General features: G+C 42.9%; 1 protein-coding gene across 2 annotated transcripts in view; it reads right to left on the bottom strand.

Moving 5' to 3' along the window:
- The window catches only part of KCNT2 (potassium sodium-activated channel subfamily T member 2), a 2,196,588-nt gene that overhangs the window by 1,503,903 nt on the left and 671,362 nt on the right, over positions 1-21,323 (bottom strand). For both annotated transcript variants that reach the window (XM_069233351.1, XM_069233350.1), the window contains exon 4: positions 8,736-8,774. In XM_069233351.1, coding sequence (XP_069089452.1) covers positions 8,736-8,774 — 39 coding nt within the window. The remainder of the gene's footprint in view (positions 1-8,735; positions 8,775-21,323) is intronic.

The following is a 21,323-nucleotide window of genomic DNA, read 5'->3' as shown; positions in this document are numbered from 1 at the left end:
GATTCAGGTGTACAGAGGGAGTCTCTGTGGTGGGCTTACCACTTCCCTCCTTAGGTTTTTGGGGACCTGACCCCCCCCTTCTTGGAGTCTCCCCCCTGGGACTTGACAACCACCCTGGTTCTCAACCACTCATCAGCTGCCTCCCCAAGCTCTCTAGGGTTGGTCAGCTTAGAGTCCACTAGATGCCGGCATAACCCTTCTTGGATACAATTGGTCAAGATGTGCTCTCTCATGATCAGATTGTGTAACCCCTCATAAGCATTTACTTTGTTACCATGAATCCAGCCCTCTAGTGCCTTACGTGAGGTGTCTACAAAGTCAACCCAAGACTGGGCATTGACCTTCCGGGTGTCCCTGAATTCATCCTATACTGCTCTGGGGTCAGACCAAACTTTTTTGTTAAGCATCTCTTCATACTGGGGTATGAATCTGCCTCCTCCCTCCTCAAGGTCAGGAGCCTATCCCTCCCAGAGTTGGGGACCAACTCCCAAAGAAGTGAACCCCAGTACTGAGGCTTAACTCTCCTCATCTGGAGGGCCCTCTCAAAGGCCCCCAGCCACTTATCTATGTCATCCCCTCTACCTAGACAGGAACCACCCCCTTGGGTAATCTGGGGCAAAATCCCGCTCAGCTTCTCTGTCGCTTCCACCATCTCTTTTCTCTTCCCTTGCCCACTTTTTCTTTTCTAAGGCCAGCATCTCTGCCTCCAAAGCTATACATGCTAGCTGGGCCACCAGCTCTCTTTCACTGAGGGACACAAATTAATGCTGTCTCAGTGCTAAAACCTGTCCAAAATCCAAATTGTGCATTAGGCCCAACATCATTCACTTCCAGATATTCAGATAATCTCATATTAATATGCCTTTTAAGAGCTTGACAGCAAAAGAAAGGCGCAAAATCGGGCAAAAGTTTTTCTTCTTTGTTGGGTCTAAGGTGTTTTTTTTTTAACAGAGGTAGAATCAAGACTATTTTTCCACTCAGCCGGAAAACATCCAGATGAAATGATGACATTCAGCAAAATGGTCAAAACGGGGGCAAGATTATCAGCAAGATCTTCAATTATCCTAGGCGGGCATGGATTGAAAGGTGCTCCTGACTAACTGGCCAATAAGTCTGGTTGGTCAGCATTGGAAAATCAGCCAGATCCACTCTCAAAGTCAACGTCTTACAAGCAGCAGATGAAGGGAAACAGGTAGAGTTGAATGCTCTGTACACTGACTGGATCTTATGTTTAAAAAGTCCATCAACTTATCACAAAATTGCATGGTATAATTATCCAAGATTTTACAGCTGAAGGAGAGGGTTTCACAATTAGCAATGATAAGAGGGTTGCAAATTACACTTAAAGAATGCAGTGGACTATTGCAAGCCCACCACCTCATTTACCAACCCTCACAAGTCTGCTGATGGCATACTTCAGGCAGAGCTAATACTAGGTCAAGATTAGAGGTAACTTGGAGCCATGTTTCCAGTAGGAATGCAAAACGTGGAGTGCATGACCCCAGGAACTAAAAAAAAATCCAACTCATTTTTGACAAGCGATCGAGCATTGACCAGGTAGTAGAATACAAATTGTTAGGAGCAAGCTGCTCTGTCATCCCTGTCTAGCTGGACAATTTGATAAGATCAACCAGGCACGGGGAAAAAGTGCAAGCTTTGCAACAAAAATGGCCTTGGAAATCATTACCATCTAACAGGCCACAATCAGGCCACCTACCTGAGTGATTCAGCCTTAGTAACTCCTCTTTCAAGTAGCAATGCACTCTAAAAAGGCCAGTGGTCCTGATGCATGGTGCATACCGGGTGCTGATGGGTGCGGATGGGCTTGCCTCTGGCGCACCTTTGGTGCAGCATCAGCGCCCCTGCTGCACGGTCGCTTTGTCAGGTGACTTAAATAGTCTTGTAATCAAGAGACCAGACTGCAAACTGTCCAAAATGGCAGCTTCTTGCTCTAGCAGGTGAGTAGGACAGCGAAAAGGAAGTAAAGTGTAAAACAGTGCAGTACAGCTTTCTCACTAAAATAAATAATTTAGGCGCCAAGATAAAATCAATTAAAAAGTGTCCCCAGCAGCAACTGCCACCAGCCTGCAATGGAATCTGCACGTGTCTTAAATAGTCATGTCATCAAGCAACTAGACTGTTAACTCACCAAAATGGCCTCTCACTCTAAAAGGCGAGGAGGACCACAAAAAGGGAGTAAGAGTGCAAAACAGTGCAATACAGATTTCTTGCCAAAATGGGTTATTTATGAGCCAAGATAAAATAAATTAAAAAGTAAACCCAGCAGCGACTGCTTCTGGCCTGCAATGGATAAAATCGAAAAAATAAAGGAGAGAGTGCACAGGGGCCCCCCTCAGGGGCTTATTTACTGCCCTGGGGATCAGCACCTTCCTGGGGCTAAACAATCAATGCAGGGGGGTCGGTTGGCCCCCCTCAGCCCCATGGACTGCCACCTCCCCAGGGCTAAACAGACAATGCGGGGGTCACACACCCCCTGCAGCCCTGGGGACTACCAACTTCTTGGGGCTGAACTAAAATAATGTAATGGGGTCTGCTGCGCACCCCAAGCCCCAAGGATCACCATCTCCTCTGGGCTGTTTACAAACATTGGATGAGCATTGTGCAGCCCCCCTTGTAGGGCCAATAATGGCCTTGGGGACTGCTACACCACAGGGCCGGCTCCTACTGCAGGGTGCCCAGGCTCAGCAAATAGCTGTTTGCTGTGACTTAGCAAGAGCTTTGACAGCTCTGGCAAAGTCAGAGCAAACACTCCGGTTCCAGTAAGCAAGAGCTGCCAAACAGCTCTTGCTTGCTGGGAGCTGATGTTTCCTCTGTTTTCCTGTCCCTTTCAGACATGCGGGCAGGGAAACAGAAGAAACAATTGCTCTCAAAGACAAGGAGCGCATGTTTAGGAGCTCCCTGTTTGTGACAGCAATGCTGGATCCCGTATAAGGCGGGGAGCCAGCTGGAAGCCCTGGTGTCCTTCAGGCTCCTCCTGCTGACCCATTGCACACTGACTGCCCTTCGGGGCATCAAGGGGAGATGGCTGGGCCCCAGGGAATGGGGTCTCTGGGGCCTAGATTGCCCCGGTGAGTGTGCCCGCTCCCTCAATATAAATATGTATATATATATATATATATATATATATATATATATATATATGTAAATCAAGGCCGGTCTCTAGGGAATGGTGTGCCCCCACCATGGAATTGTAGTGGGTACCAGGGCATAGGGTCCCCAGGGCTTATATCGGCTGGGGGAAGGGGGCCACATGACTCCCACCCCCACACTGAACATTTACCTAACAAGGTAGCACTTACTAACTAACTAGTAGAAAGTGCTCCGTTATGATAGACATTTTGTTCAAACTGTGGACTCTTGTTGGATCTATGAGCAGGTAAGCTTCCATTCTGGCCATGATGTTCATTTCACAAAAATTAAACCTCAAAGGGGGAGCAGTTACAAATATAAATGTAGCAGATGCCCCCGTTTAAGCTCCACTTCTGTAAAGAACAAATTATCCTAACTCCCAGGCTTGTCGGAGGCAAAGCAAGTGTGTGTACTCTGCGATTCCATGATGAAAAACAATCTGAAATCCTTGGTGGAGGTAAATGCATCTTTCATTTATTGGAGTGCAATCAGACACTCTCACATCCACTCTACAACCCACATGGACACTCTCATAGCCACTCTCACACCCAGAGACACCCTCTCACACCTATTCTCACACATAGAGAGACAAGCCCTAAGGCCAACTCCCGCAGTGCATGACCAAAGGCTGTGCACAACATGGGGTTGTGTGGTTAGTGGGATTGGACGCAGGGACTGGCCGCAGGCCAGACTCTGCAGCCAACCACCACCACGCATGTCCGAATGCTGTGTGCAGCTGTGGTTGGATTGACATATATTAATAAAAATTACTTTACGTTAAAAAAACAAAGACATTCACTGAAAAAAACAAAGGTTACAGGGACGTTATAGTTAGGAATAAGAATTTAAAAAAACTTAGAAATTCACTTAACAAACTAAAGGTTACAGGGATGTTCTAGTTAGGTTCTGAATTTACTAGCACAAAAGCAGAGAAATTGAGCATTTAGAGGTATTTCAAGTAACTATAACTCGAGTCCTAAGGTAACTATAACTCAAACCTTCGATAAGCTCTCCTAATTACCCGAGATATTACAGCACTCATGCCAACTTTTATAACATCAATAAAAATATCAATGAAACATTAGAAGTTAAATTATTGAAGAAAAGACTGTGCATGGCAGGGGTGCGAGTTATAGTTACTATAACTGCTGAAATTAACTATAACTATAACTGCTGTATTTTTCTGGTCTTGTGCAAGTAAATTCAGAAGCTAACTATAACGTCCCATAGCCTTTGTTTACTCAGTGAATATATATATATATATATATATATATATATATATATATATATACACACATATATATATACATATACATACATATATAGATATATATATATATAAATATATATATACAGATATGTATATATATATATAGATCATACTTGATACTTGCTTTTGAAGAACCATTGCATGCAAACACTTGCTGCAGGATCAAGCTTCATTCACAAATTGGCTAATACATATATATATCAATGTATCAAGTGGTGTTTCCTCTACCAGAGAGCCACATCACAACGTTAAATTGTCAATGATCAATAACCAGGTACTGCGGGATGTAGATTATCTTCCTTTATTTATGTGCAGGCACCAAACAACTACAGGATGCCAGCACATTTCGGCTTATAACATCAACTGGGCAATCCATAACCCCCCCCCCACCAATGTGGTCCTTCCTTCACTGCACTTCCCCAGATTTCAAAGGGCTAGACTGCTACCTTTGCCCCATTGAAGACCAGTTTCTGACCCCATGATAGTCACACAACAATTTCCCCAGTATATTGCATATACTGATCATAATTCGCATTATTCAGATATGAATTTTGGTTTTGTGCTTAATATCCATGTATATCCATAAATTATACTGAGCTTAATCTTTCATATGATGTCTCCCGTCGATTGCTCCACATTTGAAAACTAACCCAAGTGGTTGGCAAATGCATTATCACTATCTGGTACAAACATGTAGTCCCTAATTGCATGGACAGACAATGCAAATCCTGAGAAAGCTATTTCATATTCCAGCAAAGCATGTGTGAACAGCAATTACATTATTAGGATCATACCCAATGATTACTGAACACTATATGCATCACCACGCCCCTTCCAATTTTCAATGTTTCTGTTCATGTTCATGAATCATGTGGAAGGTGGTTGTGTAATAATTTCAAAGTACGTAGCAAGGATAAGGTTTTATTATACATGTCCAGCAGCAGTAACTATGTATATAAAGTGACATAGTGCAAGGTTCTAAAGCCAATGTTGCAACAGGTTCCAACACTAGTAATCATTTTATATGTATAAAAGCGATATAAATAAAATATGCCAGATTTATGGTCACATTCCTTTCCAGGGATATGGCAGCAGTTGTGAAATATGTAAGATGTTTATCTATGTGCATTATCTTAATGCAGGAATGCTGCAGGGGGCTATATCTTTAGCCTCTTACAAATCCAGCACCGATCAGATGTTCCTAAAATATATATTAAAGATCATAGGGCCTGATTACAACTTTGGCGGAGGCGTTAATCCGTACCAAATGTGACGGATATCCCGCCCGCCGTATTACGAGTCCATTATATCCTATGGAACTCGTAATATGGTGGGCGGGATATCCGTCACATTTGGGACGGATTAACCCCCTCCGCCAAAGTTGTAATCAGACCCATAATGTCGAACATGGCTATGTTGCTACCATCCCAGTAAAGGTGACACTCTAAGTGAATCATTAGGCAACAAAATGTGGAGTCCTATCATGCATTTATGGCATAGATAAAGCTGTGTTCTCATCCAACTACCTAGCAGCAATAACCATATATGTAAAGTGTCATTTTACAAGGTCATGGAGTGCAAATATTATGTAAGGTTTCACCACCAACTGCAGCATGTATGTAAGAGAATGCTACGTCCAACTACCTAGCAACAATAACCAATTATGCAAAATGCCATTGAGAAAGGTCATAAACTGCAAATATCATGAAAGGTTTCACCAATAACAATCATTCATATACAGGAGAGGGCTATGGTGTATATATAACTGGAATGTAATTGTGTTCTACTCCAAAAATATTTTAGCCGCAACTGTAAGGTACATAAGGTGTCTACATGTCTGGTCCTGATTAGGTCACATTGCAGGGAACTATAAAATTATCCTTTTAGAAGACCCAACACTATTCAGACATCTCCTGAGTCTAAATAAAGAGTCATTATTCCAGACCTTGGTTCCTTTATTGTCCAACTCTTAGCAGTAGAGGCACCATATATGTAATAGTGTTGTGTGGAATCATTTATCTACAAATTCCATAAAGGTGCATGTCTATTTTTCTAAGAGCATACCCCATAACAAATTGTTGTCAAACATCAATGTCAATTTCAGTGCCATTACACAGGGTCTAATTCCCCTAAAAATAACTATGAAGTGCAATAGTGCAAAAGGTACTAATGGATCACCAATCCTGCATCACAAATTGCGTGTAGATAACAGGGATGCCTTGCACATACTCAATATGTCTTCCGAATGCTAATAAGGGAGCCTTCTGTACCTTGTCTTAAACCATGAATGACTTTCATAGTTATGTGCTCAAATGATATTCTAAAAGGGCCTGTCGTATACTGGAACCAACAGATGTCGGTCATGTGAAGGTGCAAGTCAAACATATAACTATTACAATTATGTTCAAGACATTGATATCCCAGATATACCCCAACCACATGTGATTATTTAAAATTGGTAATGACGTATCCTGAATAAATTCTTTGTAGAATTAGGAGCGGCTTCAGTGACATATGTAGGGGTTCCCGCATCAGCATTGTTATTTATTTTGATACATCAGATGATGATTGCATTGTTTATGGTCCTGGGGTCCTGCTCACAAACATTATAAGGGGGCTATTTTAAAACGCTACTTGAACGTGACTCATTATCGCAGATTGTGTGAGTGAACACTCACAATATTCCAAAGTTATATATATGGATTGACAGACACTGGTTATATTATTTGAGATTGCTCTTTGATTTTGGTTGAATTGAAAAATACTTTTATTTCTTTTTGTATTCATGGATGACAATATTAATTTTGATTACTTTGATTTTTATGTAATAATATACACCCACGACACAGTCTGTTGCCTTTTCCTATGAGGCATGATGGCGTAGATAAGGAGGGGAAAGTGAAACATGAGGCCATGTGATCAAGACCAGGAAGTGATCAAAAAGCGTTATCGTTGTTTGGTTCCCCGCAAATAAAGAAGACATATCAGAACTGCCAGTCTGGGGTGGCTCCTCTTTCACCATCACGTGTGGTGAAGAATCGTATACTATATTGTACGGTGGTTTGCTAATGCCAATATGAGATGAGCATGAGATTGTTTCAATGGATACCATATTAGGACATAGGGGGTGATTCTGACCGCGGCGGACGGCGGTCGCCGCCCGCCGCCCGCCAAGCGGTTCCCGCCGAAAGACCGCGGCGGTCATTCTGGCTTTCCCACTGGGCTGGCGGGCGACCGCCGAAAGTCCGCCCGCCAGCCCAGCGGGAAACACCCTTCCCACGAGGAAGCCGGCTCAGAATGGAGCCGGCGGAGTGGGAAGGTGCGACGGCTGCAGTTGCACCCGTCGCGAATTTCAGTGTCTGCAAAGCAGACACTGAAATTCTTTGTGGGGCCCTCTTACGGGGGCCCCTGCAGTGCCCATGCCATTGGCATGGGCACTGCAGGGGCCCCCAGGGGCCCCACGACACCCCATACCGCCATCCTGTTCCTGGCGGGTGAACCGCCAGGAACAGGATGGCGGTATGGGCTGTCAGAATCCCCATGGCGGATTCCCATGGGCGGCGGAAAGTCAGCGGTGCACCGCCGGCTTTCCGCTTCTGGCCGCGGCTATACCGCCGCGGTCAGAATGCCCGGCGGAGCACCGCCAGCCTCTTGGCGGAGCTACCGCCAACCTCCGCCATGGCGGTAATTACCGCCAGGGTCAGAATGACCCCCATAGTCTAAACTGGTAGCCACTGGTAAAAAATGGTTGCAGCGGAGTTCAATGACCTAATAATATAATTCCTCTTTAGACCTCGTTCCTTTATATGGTCTCAAAACTCCTCAGGGACTTGCAATATCCCTATAATGTACTGCAGGGAGTAATTTATATCACATATATATCTCAATGCTTTAGATATATGGTTCTCCTTTTGCAGCCTATAAACTACACCACGTGGCTGTTCCATGTTCCTTCTTGTTAAGAGGCGTTCCAAATCAAGCTCCTCGTTTCTGTCTAATCATTTAAACTCGTGTTTACTGTTTTCATGTGCTGCAAAGTTTCTTTTGTTCGAAATCAGCTTGAATTTGGTTAAGTACAAAAATGGTGATCCCTCGACGACTGAATCTTGATCTTTCTGCGGTGCTTTTACTCGTGCCCCTACATACTGTTTCACAGAGCTTGTGTTATGGCAATGAAAAAAGTATTTAGACAATTAGCTTAGTAGCATGTATATATTGTCATCACTGGTCTTAGTGTGGCACGAAGTACCTATCGAAAACTTTAAGACCTTAGTGTATTATTCCAACATAGAAACACAAGACTCCTCAAACTCACCATTCAATCTTTGTCACTGTGGTGTTCTGACAACTCCAGCTGGAAAACAGAGACGAAGAATAGATTAACCTCTGTGAGACCTTAATTATAAACAGGGTTGTAAATCACGTCGACAGGCTTTCTGGTATTAGAATAGGGGTTTGTGAAATTACTTTTCTGCTGTGCGAATATCACAACTTTTCAAAGTTGCAAAATCAACCTTCCCCTTCTTTGCCTCCATGTACAATTTTTCGAAAAAGCATCTTACCGCAAAAGTGAACTGTGTGCAAAAATAGATTAGCAAGTTTTTTAACATGCAATGGGAATTTTCACCTTCTTTTGTGAAACATTTTAAGTAAAGTCTTGCTATTGGCAACAGTTAACTTCACACACTTGGCCCACGGTACATAAATGATGAAATGATGAGACTAATAGCGCCCCGTTACTGTAAGTCATCTTTTGATAAGATGACAGCTGAATAAAAAGGAAAACAGTCCACCTACTAATGGAACAACGTCATAGCCTTGCCAACAATGCATCAATTAGGTAATATTTAGGCCTGGGCGGAACTCACAGAGTTACATTCCACTGAATTCCATAGAGTTACATAAAAACGCAATTTTCCATGGAGTTCCGTGGCCTAGTGGAATTTGAGCACGTTGTGCTACTTGTGCTGATTTTCAGTGCTGGGAGCTTGTACCCTGCTGTAAGATAAGCACCACGTGGCATGCCAGAGGGAATGGCTTCTTTCTTCCACTCAAGTAGCTTTTCTACTTGATCAGCAGCTTTCTCAACTTGACTGGTTTCGACCTGCTGTGCCTGCATTGAGAAACCTCACTGGGATGTGTTCTAGTGCCCAAAAATCATGCTAGGGGATGCACATTTTTGCTTGCACTCACATACTTAACAGTGGTGAGCTGAAGGTGAGAAAAAACACAGCCACATGGCATTTGGCAGAACGTTGCTGGAACTCTGCACTCCAAGTGGAGCGTGAGGTGGGCAATACTCCGGTGGAGTGGGATTTTTTTCCCACCCCTAATAATAATTTCATAGAACAGCAGCTACAACGGTATATATCAAATGTGTGAAAAACCACTGAGGCAATCTAAGATTTGTCAGAAGATGAGTTTGCAACAGTGGTGCATGTAGGTCAAGTAATCTCTCACTAGTTTGTTGCAGTTTTTTTTTCTCTTTCTTACATCTCATTTCCTTAAAAGACACTAACCAGTTTTGAAAACACTCCTTAAAAAGAATAATAAATAATTCAATTATATAAATTCTTGTTATGATGAATTTATTCAAATGAATCTCCAAAAGTGAACCAAGAATTAAATCCACCATTCATGCTGTGAACATCTCTAGATCTAAAGGCGAGTATGCACTCTCCGGGGCTAATTACGACCTTGGCGGATGGGACTCCGTCACAAACGTAACAGATATCCTGCATGCCAGATTCCATGTTCAATTATATTATATGGAACTTGTAAAGCAGCAGGCGGGATATTTGTCACATTTGTGACAGAATATCCCACCCACAAAAGTCATAATCAGGCCCACAGATCTTCATTACAAGAAAAACTGTAATGTTTGGATGAGGTATTTAGCAGATGTGATAGACACCTCCTGTTCTGTGTTTTCAACTTGGAAATATGGTATAACATTGAGAATCTATTCATAACACACTTGAGCACATATTTATACTCGGTTTGCGCTGAATTAGGGTCATTTTTTTTTCACTAATTCAGCTTAAACCTAACTCGGTATTTATACTTTGGTGCTAAACACGTCCAGCGCCAAAGTTATGGAGTTAACTTTGTTTTCTGGACGTGAAAACGTACCTTGTATCTCCCTTGTATTCTCATCCAGAAAAGGACAATATGGCCTTAGCGCCATATTTATCCCCTGTGCTAAAATCCAGCACGCGGGAATGGGGGCCTTAAAATATGGCGCTAAGCTTGCTTAGTACCATTATTTAATGCCTGGTTATGGGCAGGTGTTAGGGGACCTGTAGGCATATTTCCATGGTCATAGACATTGGAAAGAGCCCACAGGAGCCCTTCCCTGGACCCAGGGACCCAACCACCCACCCACACCAGAGGGACACTACTGGATGGGGGACCCATCTCAGGTAAGTCCTGATAAATATATCTATATATATATATATCTATATATCTATATATATATATATATATATATATATATATATATATATATATATATTTTTTATTTATTTTTTTAATGCTCAGGGGCCTTACTTGGGCCCCCCTGCATTCCGCTGGCCCCAATGGCCATGCCCAGGGGACATCTGTCCCTTGGGCATGGCCATTGGGGTGGTGCACAGGGCTCCTGTCTTTACTAAGACAGGAGCCATGTCCATGGGGGTTGTGTGCCAGAAAATGGCGCTACACTGCTTAGAGGCAGTTTTTGCCTCTAAACAGTGTAGCGCCATAATTCGGCACACAAGCTCCGGTTTCCCCTATGCCTCCCCACCTTGTTAGCGTCCTTTACAAGGATGCTAACAGGGCATTAGCGCCGGCTAGCGCCATTCCATAAATACGGTGCACGGCCGGCATCTTGGAATGACGCTAGCCAGTGCTTATTTTTTTCACGCAAAACTGCGCTAACGCAGTTTTGCGGGTGAAAGTGTAAACAGAGGCCTAAATTCCAAATGCTTTGCCTTTTTCTCGGCTCTTTCAGCTTGATACATTTTTGCAGGTGTGAAACTATGGAATATTTCAGGGAACTGCAAGGGTTGATAATTATCAAGCATGTGTTATTTCCAATATTTTTGCAAACTCCTGTTTGCACTAGGATTGGACTGTAGCACTGAACCTACAATCAGGGCCTTAAAATGTCTTGATTCCTCTGTATCAGCTCTTTTATGTTTTTTCCTTTATTCAGCTGTGTAGACAGTTAAAAATGGGAACATTTACAAGTCATGTACACTCGAGTACAATAACAATCCCATGTTTCAGCAACAGCACTCAAGAATAAAGAAAGCACACTTAAGGATCATGTTTAGTAGATACTGGTATGTATGTCAATATCCACACATATAATCAGATGTACAGAACGTGGGTCATGCCCTGAGCCCCAGAAACAGAAGTACACCATGTGAGCAATTTGTTCTCTACCGTTATATCATGTGCTGGTTAGAGTGGTCAGGTAAGACTACTGTGATTCCCAAAAGTCCCCAGGCATAGCAGTGCTAGGAAGAGTTATGGCATAAGTCCCAGACCATACCCTGCAGAGGGTCATATCTTTAGGCCATTCTTGAAAGTGAGGGGTTTTGCATCCCTCTCATCATTATGGCATGTTTGTGCTTGCCAAGTAGCATTCTGATGGCAGTCAGTTTACTAAATTGTTTGGGGATATTTTTCACATATCCAAGTACAGCCATGGTGGGAGGTATCTGAAATACATGTCATGTCCTCCATGTCGTGTTACTTGTCCCCAAAGCACAGCCACACTGGGGCAGTGTTATGCCACGTGCATAAAGTCACCCATGCCATGTGTATAAACTCAGCCCCTTAGCCACCATATGTTTTAAACATGGTGTTGATCATGAGCTTGAATCTGGCCATGGTCACTGAAGTGAAATATACTCTTTGCAGGAATTTATAATGGATCAGTCTTTATCTATGTCTACCAAAGAATCTTCCTTACTCTGTTGGCAACAGTACGCCCACATTTTGTCAGCAATGTCTAACACAGATCCACAGATTATTGTTCTTGTGTCTGGGAAGCTGCCATCTTTTATATCCCCTTGACAGTGGTGTATAATCTGGTGACTAGTGTTATGAGGAGTGGACAATAGAATGGATATGACGCGCCATTCTGTCAGTTCTTTCGGGAATGTTTGACACAGTCGTGGTATTGCAGGCTAAATCTTGCCATATCTTATGGGATCCATTTATGTACTGGATGTAGCTCTCAGATTTTCCTGGTATGTGTTGAAGATGTGATCTGTAAATAGGTCCCCCAAAGGTGTGATTTGTTTCTTGCAGATATGTGTCAGTAAAGTTGATATACAATATATCTGCAAGGGGAATGTGGGGCAAATAAATCACTGGGATAGCACAGAGTGGTGCCGGGCGATATATTGGCTCTTTTATAAATCTTTTACTCAGCGGCAATATCAGCTATTGAGGTCAGAAAATCGAACCATAATCTAGCTATTTTTGTCTCCAGGCCCTACATTCCTTTCACTGCCATATAGAATCTAAAATCTGGCACACACCCTTTAAGACACATCGTACTACAGCCTATATAATCCTGGACATTGCTGGTTGCTGAAAGTTCCAGATTGACTTCCATCAAAGAAGGACAGTAGCTCAACATTGCTCAGTCATTCTACAAAATACTCCATCTAACCAATGCCCATGGAACTTTTGGTTGTGAATGTATTTGCCACCAAGAGATGCCCCTTTTATCAACGCTTCATTTTTCAGGAAAGCACTAAAATATTTGAGTGACTGCAACCTTTCTCTCCCTTGATTGCTTGAATTTTTTGTTATCCCAACTTGTCCTCTGCCCGACGGAAAACACTTGTACTTTCCAGTTACTTTTATTTTGATTACATATTTAATTTATTCCTATTTTAATTTTTGATTCATTCAGACATTTTAAGACGTGATTTTTAATGTGCATAGCGCTCAACTTTCTTTTGAGGTAGGGCAGTTCTTCAAAACATTAACTTGAAAACATCAAATGTCATCATTGCCCGTGTTAGATGTCACATGGGTGAGCAAAATCATCTATTTTTCTATAGTATTTAGATCCAGTGTGATCTGCTGACTGTATTCCATAATCACATTGATTTAACCATGTACATCTATTTGCCCTCAACAGCAGCCTTGAATTCATAAAAGACTTAGGGCCTCATTACGAGTTCGGCAGTTGAACCACCCGAACTCCAATACAGCAGTGGTGAGGCAGCCGTCAAGCTGGCGGCCTCACCACCATTGCATTGTGATGTTTTTGCCCGGCCGATTGGCTTAGACGTCATATTACGATGTTTCTGCTGGGCTGACCGGCGGAAGCAGTGCAACAGCAGTGGCCTCAGCCAATAGTGTAGCACAGAGCACCCTCGGAATGCACACGTCTGCCATAGCAGACAATGTACATTGCGAGGATGCTGACAGAGAGGCCCCTGCACTGTTCACAACATGGTCGTGGGCAGTGCAGGGGCCTCCCTGTACCCAACCCTGCCTTTCCACCAGCCTTTTCATGGCACGGGCCCGCCATGAAAATGCTGGCAGAAAGGATAGTCGTGGTTAGCACATTGGTGCAGAACTCTGCACTGCCATAGCTGACCATGACTTTCACCGCTGTCAACCTATCAGGATCCCTGATCCTGGCTATGGCAGCGGTGTCCTGGCAGTCTGACCACCAGGATCGTAATCTGGTGGTTGGACCGCCAGGATTGGTGCGGTTGGACCGAAACCAGGAATTTGGCAGTCTTAGGACCACCAAACTCATAAGGAGGCCCTAAGAGCCTGATTTAGAGTTTGGTGGAGGGTGGTTACTCCATCACAAACATGACGGATATCCTGTCCACCGTATTACCCAGCCCATGAAACTTGTAATATGGAGGATGGGATATCCATCACCTTTGTGACAGAGTAACCCCCCCACCAAACTCTTAGTCAGGCCTTAGGTGCCTGATTTAGAGCTTGTTGGACAGGTGGTCCATTATGAATGTGAGAATGATCCCATCTATTGTACTGTAAATGCCATAGGATTTGAGGCACTTGTATTATGGCAGATGGACTATCTGTCACGTTTGTGATGGAGTATCCCTTCAATTAACTTTAAATCACACAAAATTGTCTCTTTTAGAGAATGGCAAGCAGTTGCCAACCTGCTGAATCAGCGAGGCCATAACCTCTGCCCAAAGGAAGACCACTTGCTCAACTTAGAGATGACTTCCCAGTTAGCAGGGATAATTTTGTAGAAAGTACTTCCGCTGGTGAGTAGAGGTGAATCCATTAGTTCCATAACAGAAGCACCCGATGGATGCCGTGTTATGGCAGCCAATCAGCACTTTTCTATGTTGAAATAAGCCCTCAATTTGGAAGTTTCTTACTGTACAATAAAAGCAAAACAATAACTATTGAGGTGCAAAAATATTTACTTCTGTATGTGGTGGCCGCTGTTCTTTTTTCCTGCATACAGCTTCTGAACTTGAATAGTGGACGAGGATAGAAAAAGGAGCATTTAAAGGTCTGTCCTAAATGGACAGTCCTGCCACTGCTCTGAAACTATTGGTCCTTGGTAGACATCTGCGATCAGAGGGTTTCCCATTGCAGAACTGGCTGAGTTTCGGCCGTAGGAACCCTGGAGGTGCTTGCACCTATAAATGCTATATGGTTATCACAGGTTTGGCAGGGCAGGGGAGCAGCACGTTTAATTCAGTTTTCTAATTCCAACAAACTGTAAATATCCCCCTAAATCTGCTTTAATTGTTTCACAATATCTCACTTAGAGATTCGCAGAGATTCCGTATTTCTGTGTTTCCTGTAATTAGCAGCTCTGATATTTCACCATTCGATATCTCTCACTTTGAAGCGTACTGAAAAAGACAAAGAGCCAGATTTATAAGGCCCTAGCACCTCCTTGCGCCACATTAGCATAATTATTTTTTACTCTAATGTGGCTCAACGAGGCAAGAATCCCTGCGCCATATTTACAAAGTGGGACAATGCATGCATTGTGCCACTTTGTGACCCTTTGCACCACAAAATGCCTGCGCCAGGCCTAACAGCATAACATGTGCTATGGTGCGCCGTATTATAAACATTTATAAAGTATTCTAATTACAATATTTATTTTTCAACAACTTTACTCCAACATTTTCTCATTTTGTCATAGTGTTTTGGTACAGTGAAAAATAAAAACATAAATACGCTCTCTATGATGTATTTCATGAACTCAAAGTGTCCCTGAAGATCTCAAAATGTCTCATCATTTAAAAAGGACGAATTAAAAATGATAGTTTCAAACTGTACCTTTGGTCATAGGCTTCTATTGTTCATTCCAAAGATAATTTAGATTTTCTTTCATGAACAACATTATTCAAGCATGGTAATACATAGTGAAAGTGCGACCTTATGAACTAATTTATCGTATGCTAAAATTAGCCCATCAGCATATGTTATTTAGTTTGACAAGGGGACCTATGACCTAACATACCTTAATGCGTTGAATAGATTAACAGTGAGTTCCATCCTTTAATTACTCAAAATGTATCCTGTCGCATTTAAAAACAGGATTGCTCTCATGAACCACATAGGCCCCTGATTCCACATGGGCCAACGTAATCCAAACCTGTGTTTGTACAGGGATCTTAGCTACTCCCTCTTTACTGTACGTCCTACATTTTGAAGTTTAAATTTACTAGCTTGTAGGAGGGTCAGTGGTGTCTAGGGGGTGCAGTAGTTGGACAATAAATGGATATTCAGTTGGAATTCGGTTCTATAATTCTGAACGTAACACCGCAATTTCCCAGTAGGCCCAATGGTGGTGAGCTATTTACCAGGAGAGTAAACACTTATGCACACCTTTTTATACATAATGTGTATGATACCACACTACTGCTGATACTGCACCTAGGATGATGTTGCAATTAACTGTATTTGTGCATCTAAATATGATTTTAGCTTCTACAAGTGATTGACACTCATGTTGATGTTGTACTAAGGGTAATTTTGCACAAAGTGGTGATATTGTACACAAACATGCTTTTTCTTCTTAATGTCAATGTGGCCCTATAAGTCTTTTGAACTCTTGATGATGCTTCATCAAGTGTGACGTAGTGCATACATTTGATTTTGCACCTAAATTAGTTGTTGCTTCTAAGTGTGATATTATAGTCAAGGTTACTTTGCACTAAGGGTGTGTTGTTACCTGATAATCACTATTTGCACTTAAAAGTGGATTTTACATCTAAAAGTGAATTTGGACATAAATGTGATTTGTTCTCCTGTAGGTTTTCTTCACTCGTGCTGATGCTGCATCAGTAGTGATTTTTCATCCCAAAATGCTGTTGACCAAATATACGATTGCAGCCGATGTGCAGTTTACAAACTGCCATTTCAACCTTGCAACATAAATGTTTTTCCAGGCCTATACCTTTCTTTATAATACATATAAGACACTCACGGTGTAGGCCCTGAACAGCCCACAGGACAGGGTGCAGTGTATTTAAAAAGTTTGAAATGAGCATTTAACTTTTACACGTAGTGGGCATTGGAAAGCTCTTGCATTTATTTATTTTCGACTACTGCAAGGGTTACCTCTCCCATAGGATAACACTGGGTTACCTTATTGCTTTTAATAAGTGATACCTTTCAGTTAGGAGCAGGTAGGAATGTCAAGATTGGTGTTTACAAAATTGTGATTTAAACCCATCTTTAATGGAAAGTTGGATTGTAAGTCACAATTTTTAAAATGCAACTTTAGAAATGTGACATGAACTTGTCTCATGCATTTGGTGCCTGTTGCTTGTTTCCTGGGTCACATGACTATGTGTAGCTGGCAGTTGGTCTTTGCGTACTGCTCCCAGACAGTGAGACATAGGAGCAATAGGTGTTGACAGGATAAGCCATCTGTCAGGAAGAATGGGTGGAGCTTTCACCTACCAGAGTCGCACATCACAAAGGTCCAGTCTCAGCATACTCACAATGGGTTCACACTAGTATTGTCTGTGCCATCATGACAAACTGGGGCCAGGGTGGGGAGGCAGCAAATTCCAGCCACCTCTGTAGGGGAGGGCTCTGGAAGCTTCTTCCATTTCAAAGTTGGCACCAGGTATAAATACAGGACCCTGAGACCAAACCCTCCAGACCACTTATGGACCTGTGGACTCTGCCTGGAGAAAAGACTGGCCAGCTGTGAAGTCTGTCCTGCTGACCTGCTGTGCTGACTAAGGATTGCTTTGGTGCCCAAGCCCTGCTGTTACTGCATCAGGACTCTTCTGCTGCTGTGAGCTGCCCCCTGAGTTCAGCCTGCTTGTGTAAATCCCAAACTCCAGGAAATCTCCAAGAGTCAGTCAGCTGGCCCCTGTTCAAACCTCAGGAACATAACAGGCTTCTTCAAAGTTGACAAATGTCCATGCAGAGCACCACACAGCCACCATCAACTCCGGCCCAGAGCAACAAAGCTTGTTCTTGACACCTACACATCTCAGTGCAAGCCCTCACAAGACCCAGTTGCTTCCTCAACACCGACTCAGCCCAATGCCGACATTGGTGCATCACAGCGAAGTCTTAGCAAGCCTCACCAGCTCTCTTAAAGACAACGCAGGACTTCACATTGCAGTGCTTCATCAAAGGTCATTGACACAGCCGCTACGCAATGCATCTCAATGCAGGACTTCACATTGCAGCTCCTCATCAACGGTTCCTCAATCCCAGCCCACACAGTTCGATGAAGGCACTTTGCAGCTCAATGCCCAGTCCACAAGATACTTTTCAGTAGACTGAAGTCAGTCCTGTATTTAGCTGTATTTAGCTCTTGCTCCATCACGGTCTGCCTGAACTTCTGACTTTGATCTGATATATCGTGACCAGATAACTGCGGTTGACACTTTTTGCTTCATAGTTCTTGATTTCTGCAAAACATTTAAAATTGCATTTCTTCAGTTCTACTAGTTGTTTTTTTTTGGGGCATTTTGGTGTCAAATTATTTTTTACTTTCACTACATTTTTATAAATTCATGTGCGATTATAATTGTTTGTATTTTCACATTATTGTTTCAAGTGCTGCATAAATATTGTACACGTTGTCTCCATGTTAGCCCTGACTGTCTTTGTGCCACCTTACTAGGGGGTTGATCAAAAGTTAATTTGGTATTTGCTTGTGTTTCACCCTGACAAGAATTGTGATTGCTGCTTGAGTGGGGACGTTCACACCCTAAACTAGTAACCCAATTTCTTACACCTACTAACTCAGTTAAGTAAAATCAGACATGAGCCTCACATCACCCTTCCCAAAAAATCGGATTGTCATGATCCAATCTTCTAATATCAACCTTTGCTGAATACACACTTTTGCACACCTTCTTTGCTCCATAACATCCCTATAATTTATCACTGACACACCTCCCTGGAGTGAAACAAGTCGACACAATGCCGGTCTAATCAAGGTAATCTAGATAAAAAGAACTGAAATACTATCAAGGACCAAACACCCATCTCTCCTGGTACGCACCACCAGCTCTCACTACTTTCTTTCTTTGTCAACCAATATCATAGTGCAGTTTGGCTACACCAAAACAACAGCACACAGACCAACTTTCCACAAAAGAACGTAATCACCCATATTCATGACTTACGTGAATGGTGCAATCCCTTGCCTCATATTTCTTTACAGCCACTGACTATTAAAAAAAACAGAAATCTCTTTTCCATTCCAAGAGTGAACTTTGACATCACACTAAAACAGAATCAACCGCTGATACAAATCTGTCTCACTTCCACAAGAATTCTCCACCCAGACAGTTACCTTTTATCCATAGAAGCAAGTAGAGCACTTACATGTTTGTTACAGACAGAAGGGCTATGACTTGACCAATACATTTGTAGGTGACTACTGCTTGCTCTGTTTTGTTGGGGAACATGGAACATATATCTAGGGACCAAGTTGCCTTGGGACAAGAGAAATTTGGTATGGGAGTACAGTGACATATTGTATCCTCTGTACATAAAAACAAAGGGGCGAGTGTCAAAACTCCTTAACCGTCCTCTCAATATATAAGCCTAACACACAAAAGAGGATGAGGAGGTTAAAAAAAAAGAGTATCACCCTCTCCAAAAAGCCAATGCTAGGGGTGGAGCAATTTTTTTTTTTATAAAGAACATTTAAACAGATTCACTGTGCAATATCCTATTAAAACTACCTTAGAAGTATCCCTCTTTATTTATCCTGGGTATTCTAGGCAGAGCTAAAAACACTACATGAGATGGTCTTGGGGTACTATCGCCCTATCATCCGGTTTAGCTGTCAACATATTTCGACCAATCATCTCTCAGCACTTAGGGTTGGTGGCCATTGTCAGGACTAAGGGCCATATGTACAAACACATTTTCCCATAGACACAGAATGGGTAAAACCCTTTGGTACATCTGGCCCTAAGATCCCTGCAGTCATGATTACCTTTACTTGTTCACTATGCAGGGGGTGTTGTGGCACGCCCTATGATGAAGCATGTCACTCTTAGTGGGTGACAGCACTTTTAACCTGTGGGAAAACAGGGCTGATTGCAGAGGCCCCCTAACTTTTTGCCCCCATTTTCCACTTTTTGCTGGTATTTTCCTGACTCTGATGGTGCCCTGGGTACTGCTAACCAGTCCCGGGGCCTGTGCTCTGTGTAAAATGGATATGCAAATTAGGCTAATTATAATTGGCTAAGTTAACCTACCTATAAGTCCCTAGTATATGGTAGGGCATGTAGGTTTAGGGACCACAGCATAGGTGGTGCACCCACAGGTGCACTGCTGAGGTGCCCAGTGTAATTTTAAAGGCAGGCCTGCCTTGCTGGCTGCTTTTAAATTAAAGTTATATGCAAATTCGACTTTGGAATTAAAAGTAGTTCCAAAGTCTTAAAATACCTTATTTTTACATATAAGACACCCCTAAGGTGTGCCCTATGTGCCCCTAGGGCTGGGTGCCATGTAACTATAAGCAGGGACTTTATAAAAATAGTTTTATAAGCCCTGGTGAGGTAAAAACAGCCAAATTTGTTTTCCCTCATTGTAGTAAATGGCCTTCATAGGCTAGAATGGGGAGACTTTATTTTAATTTTTAAAGTCTCCTTAAATGATGCATACCAAGAGTTTGGTATCAAATTAATTGTTGTAATAAATCCCACAACTTCCAGTTGTGGGATTTAATATAACTTGTTCAGGTAAAGAGTTTTAAACTTTACCTGAAAAGTTGCCAATTTCAGCCCTGCATTGTTTTTGCTGCTATGCTCTGATTGGCCAGCCTCGAGCATCTTGGCCAAGCTGCCTTGATGAGGTGTGAAGTGGCCTGGCTTCACACAAAGGAATGTGCCTGTGGGAAGGAATCTCCCCTCAGCAGATGGTGAGGCAGGAAGGGGGAGGGCTACCTAACTGGTCTTCAAAGGCAGAGAAGGACATTTGGAGCAACCAGCAACACACCCACATCCTGCAACCCCAGACAACTAGGTGCCCCCTTGATTAGATTAGGAGAGGGCAGGAGAGGGGTGTGTTTATGATTTTTAGCCACACCAGTGGGTGGGCTCAGCCAGATGTAACCTCCAAAAATCAGATTCAGCCATGATGGATTTTTAGAGAATGTTGCCTCCTGGGATTGATTTTTGCCACACTTCCCAGGAAGTGGTCATCAGAGGGGGAAGGACCCTGCACCTGATTGGAGAACCAGGACCCCCCTGCTTTTCACCCAGGAGCAAGGATAAAACTGGCAGACCTGCACCCACACCTCAGTTCCCTACCACATCCAACAAGGAAGAACAACAGAAGAAGAAGGACTGCCCTGCTGGACCCCTGGCCTGCACTTGGAACCTGCACTCAGAAGGACTGTACCAGCTGCACACTTGGGCTTCACCACAAAAAGGACTTTGCC

Source organism: Pleurodeles waltl, chromosome 4_2, assembly GCF_031143425.1.
Source record: "Pleurodeles waltl isolate 20211129_DDA chromosome 4_2, aPleWal1.hap1.20221129, whole genome shotgun sequence".
In the NCBI taxonomy this organism is placed as follows: Eukaryota; Metazoa; Chordata; class Amphibia; order Caudata; family Salamandridae; genus Pleurodeles; species Pleurodeles waltl.
This window is presented reverse-complemented; position numbering and strand designations above follow the sequence as displayed.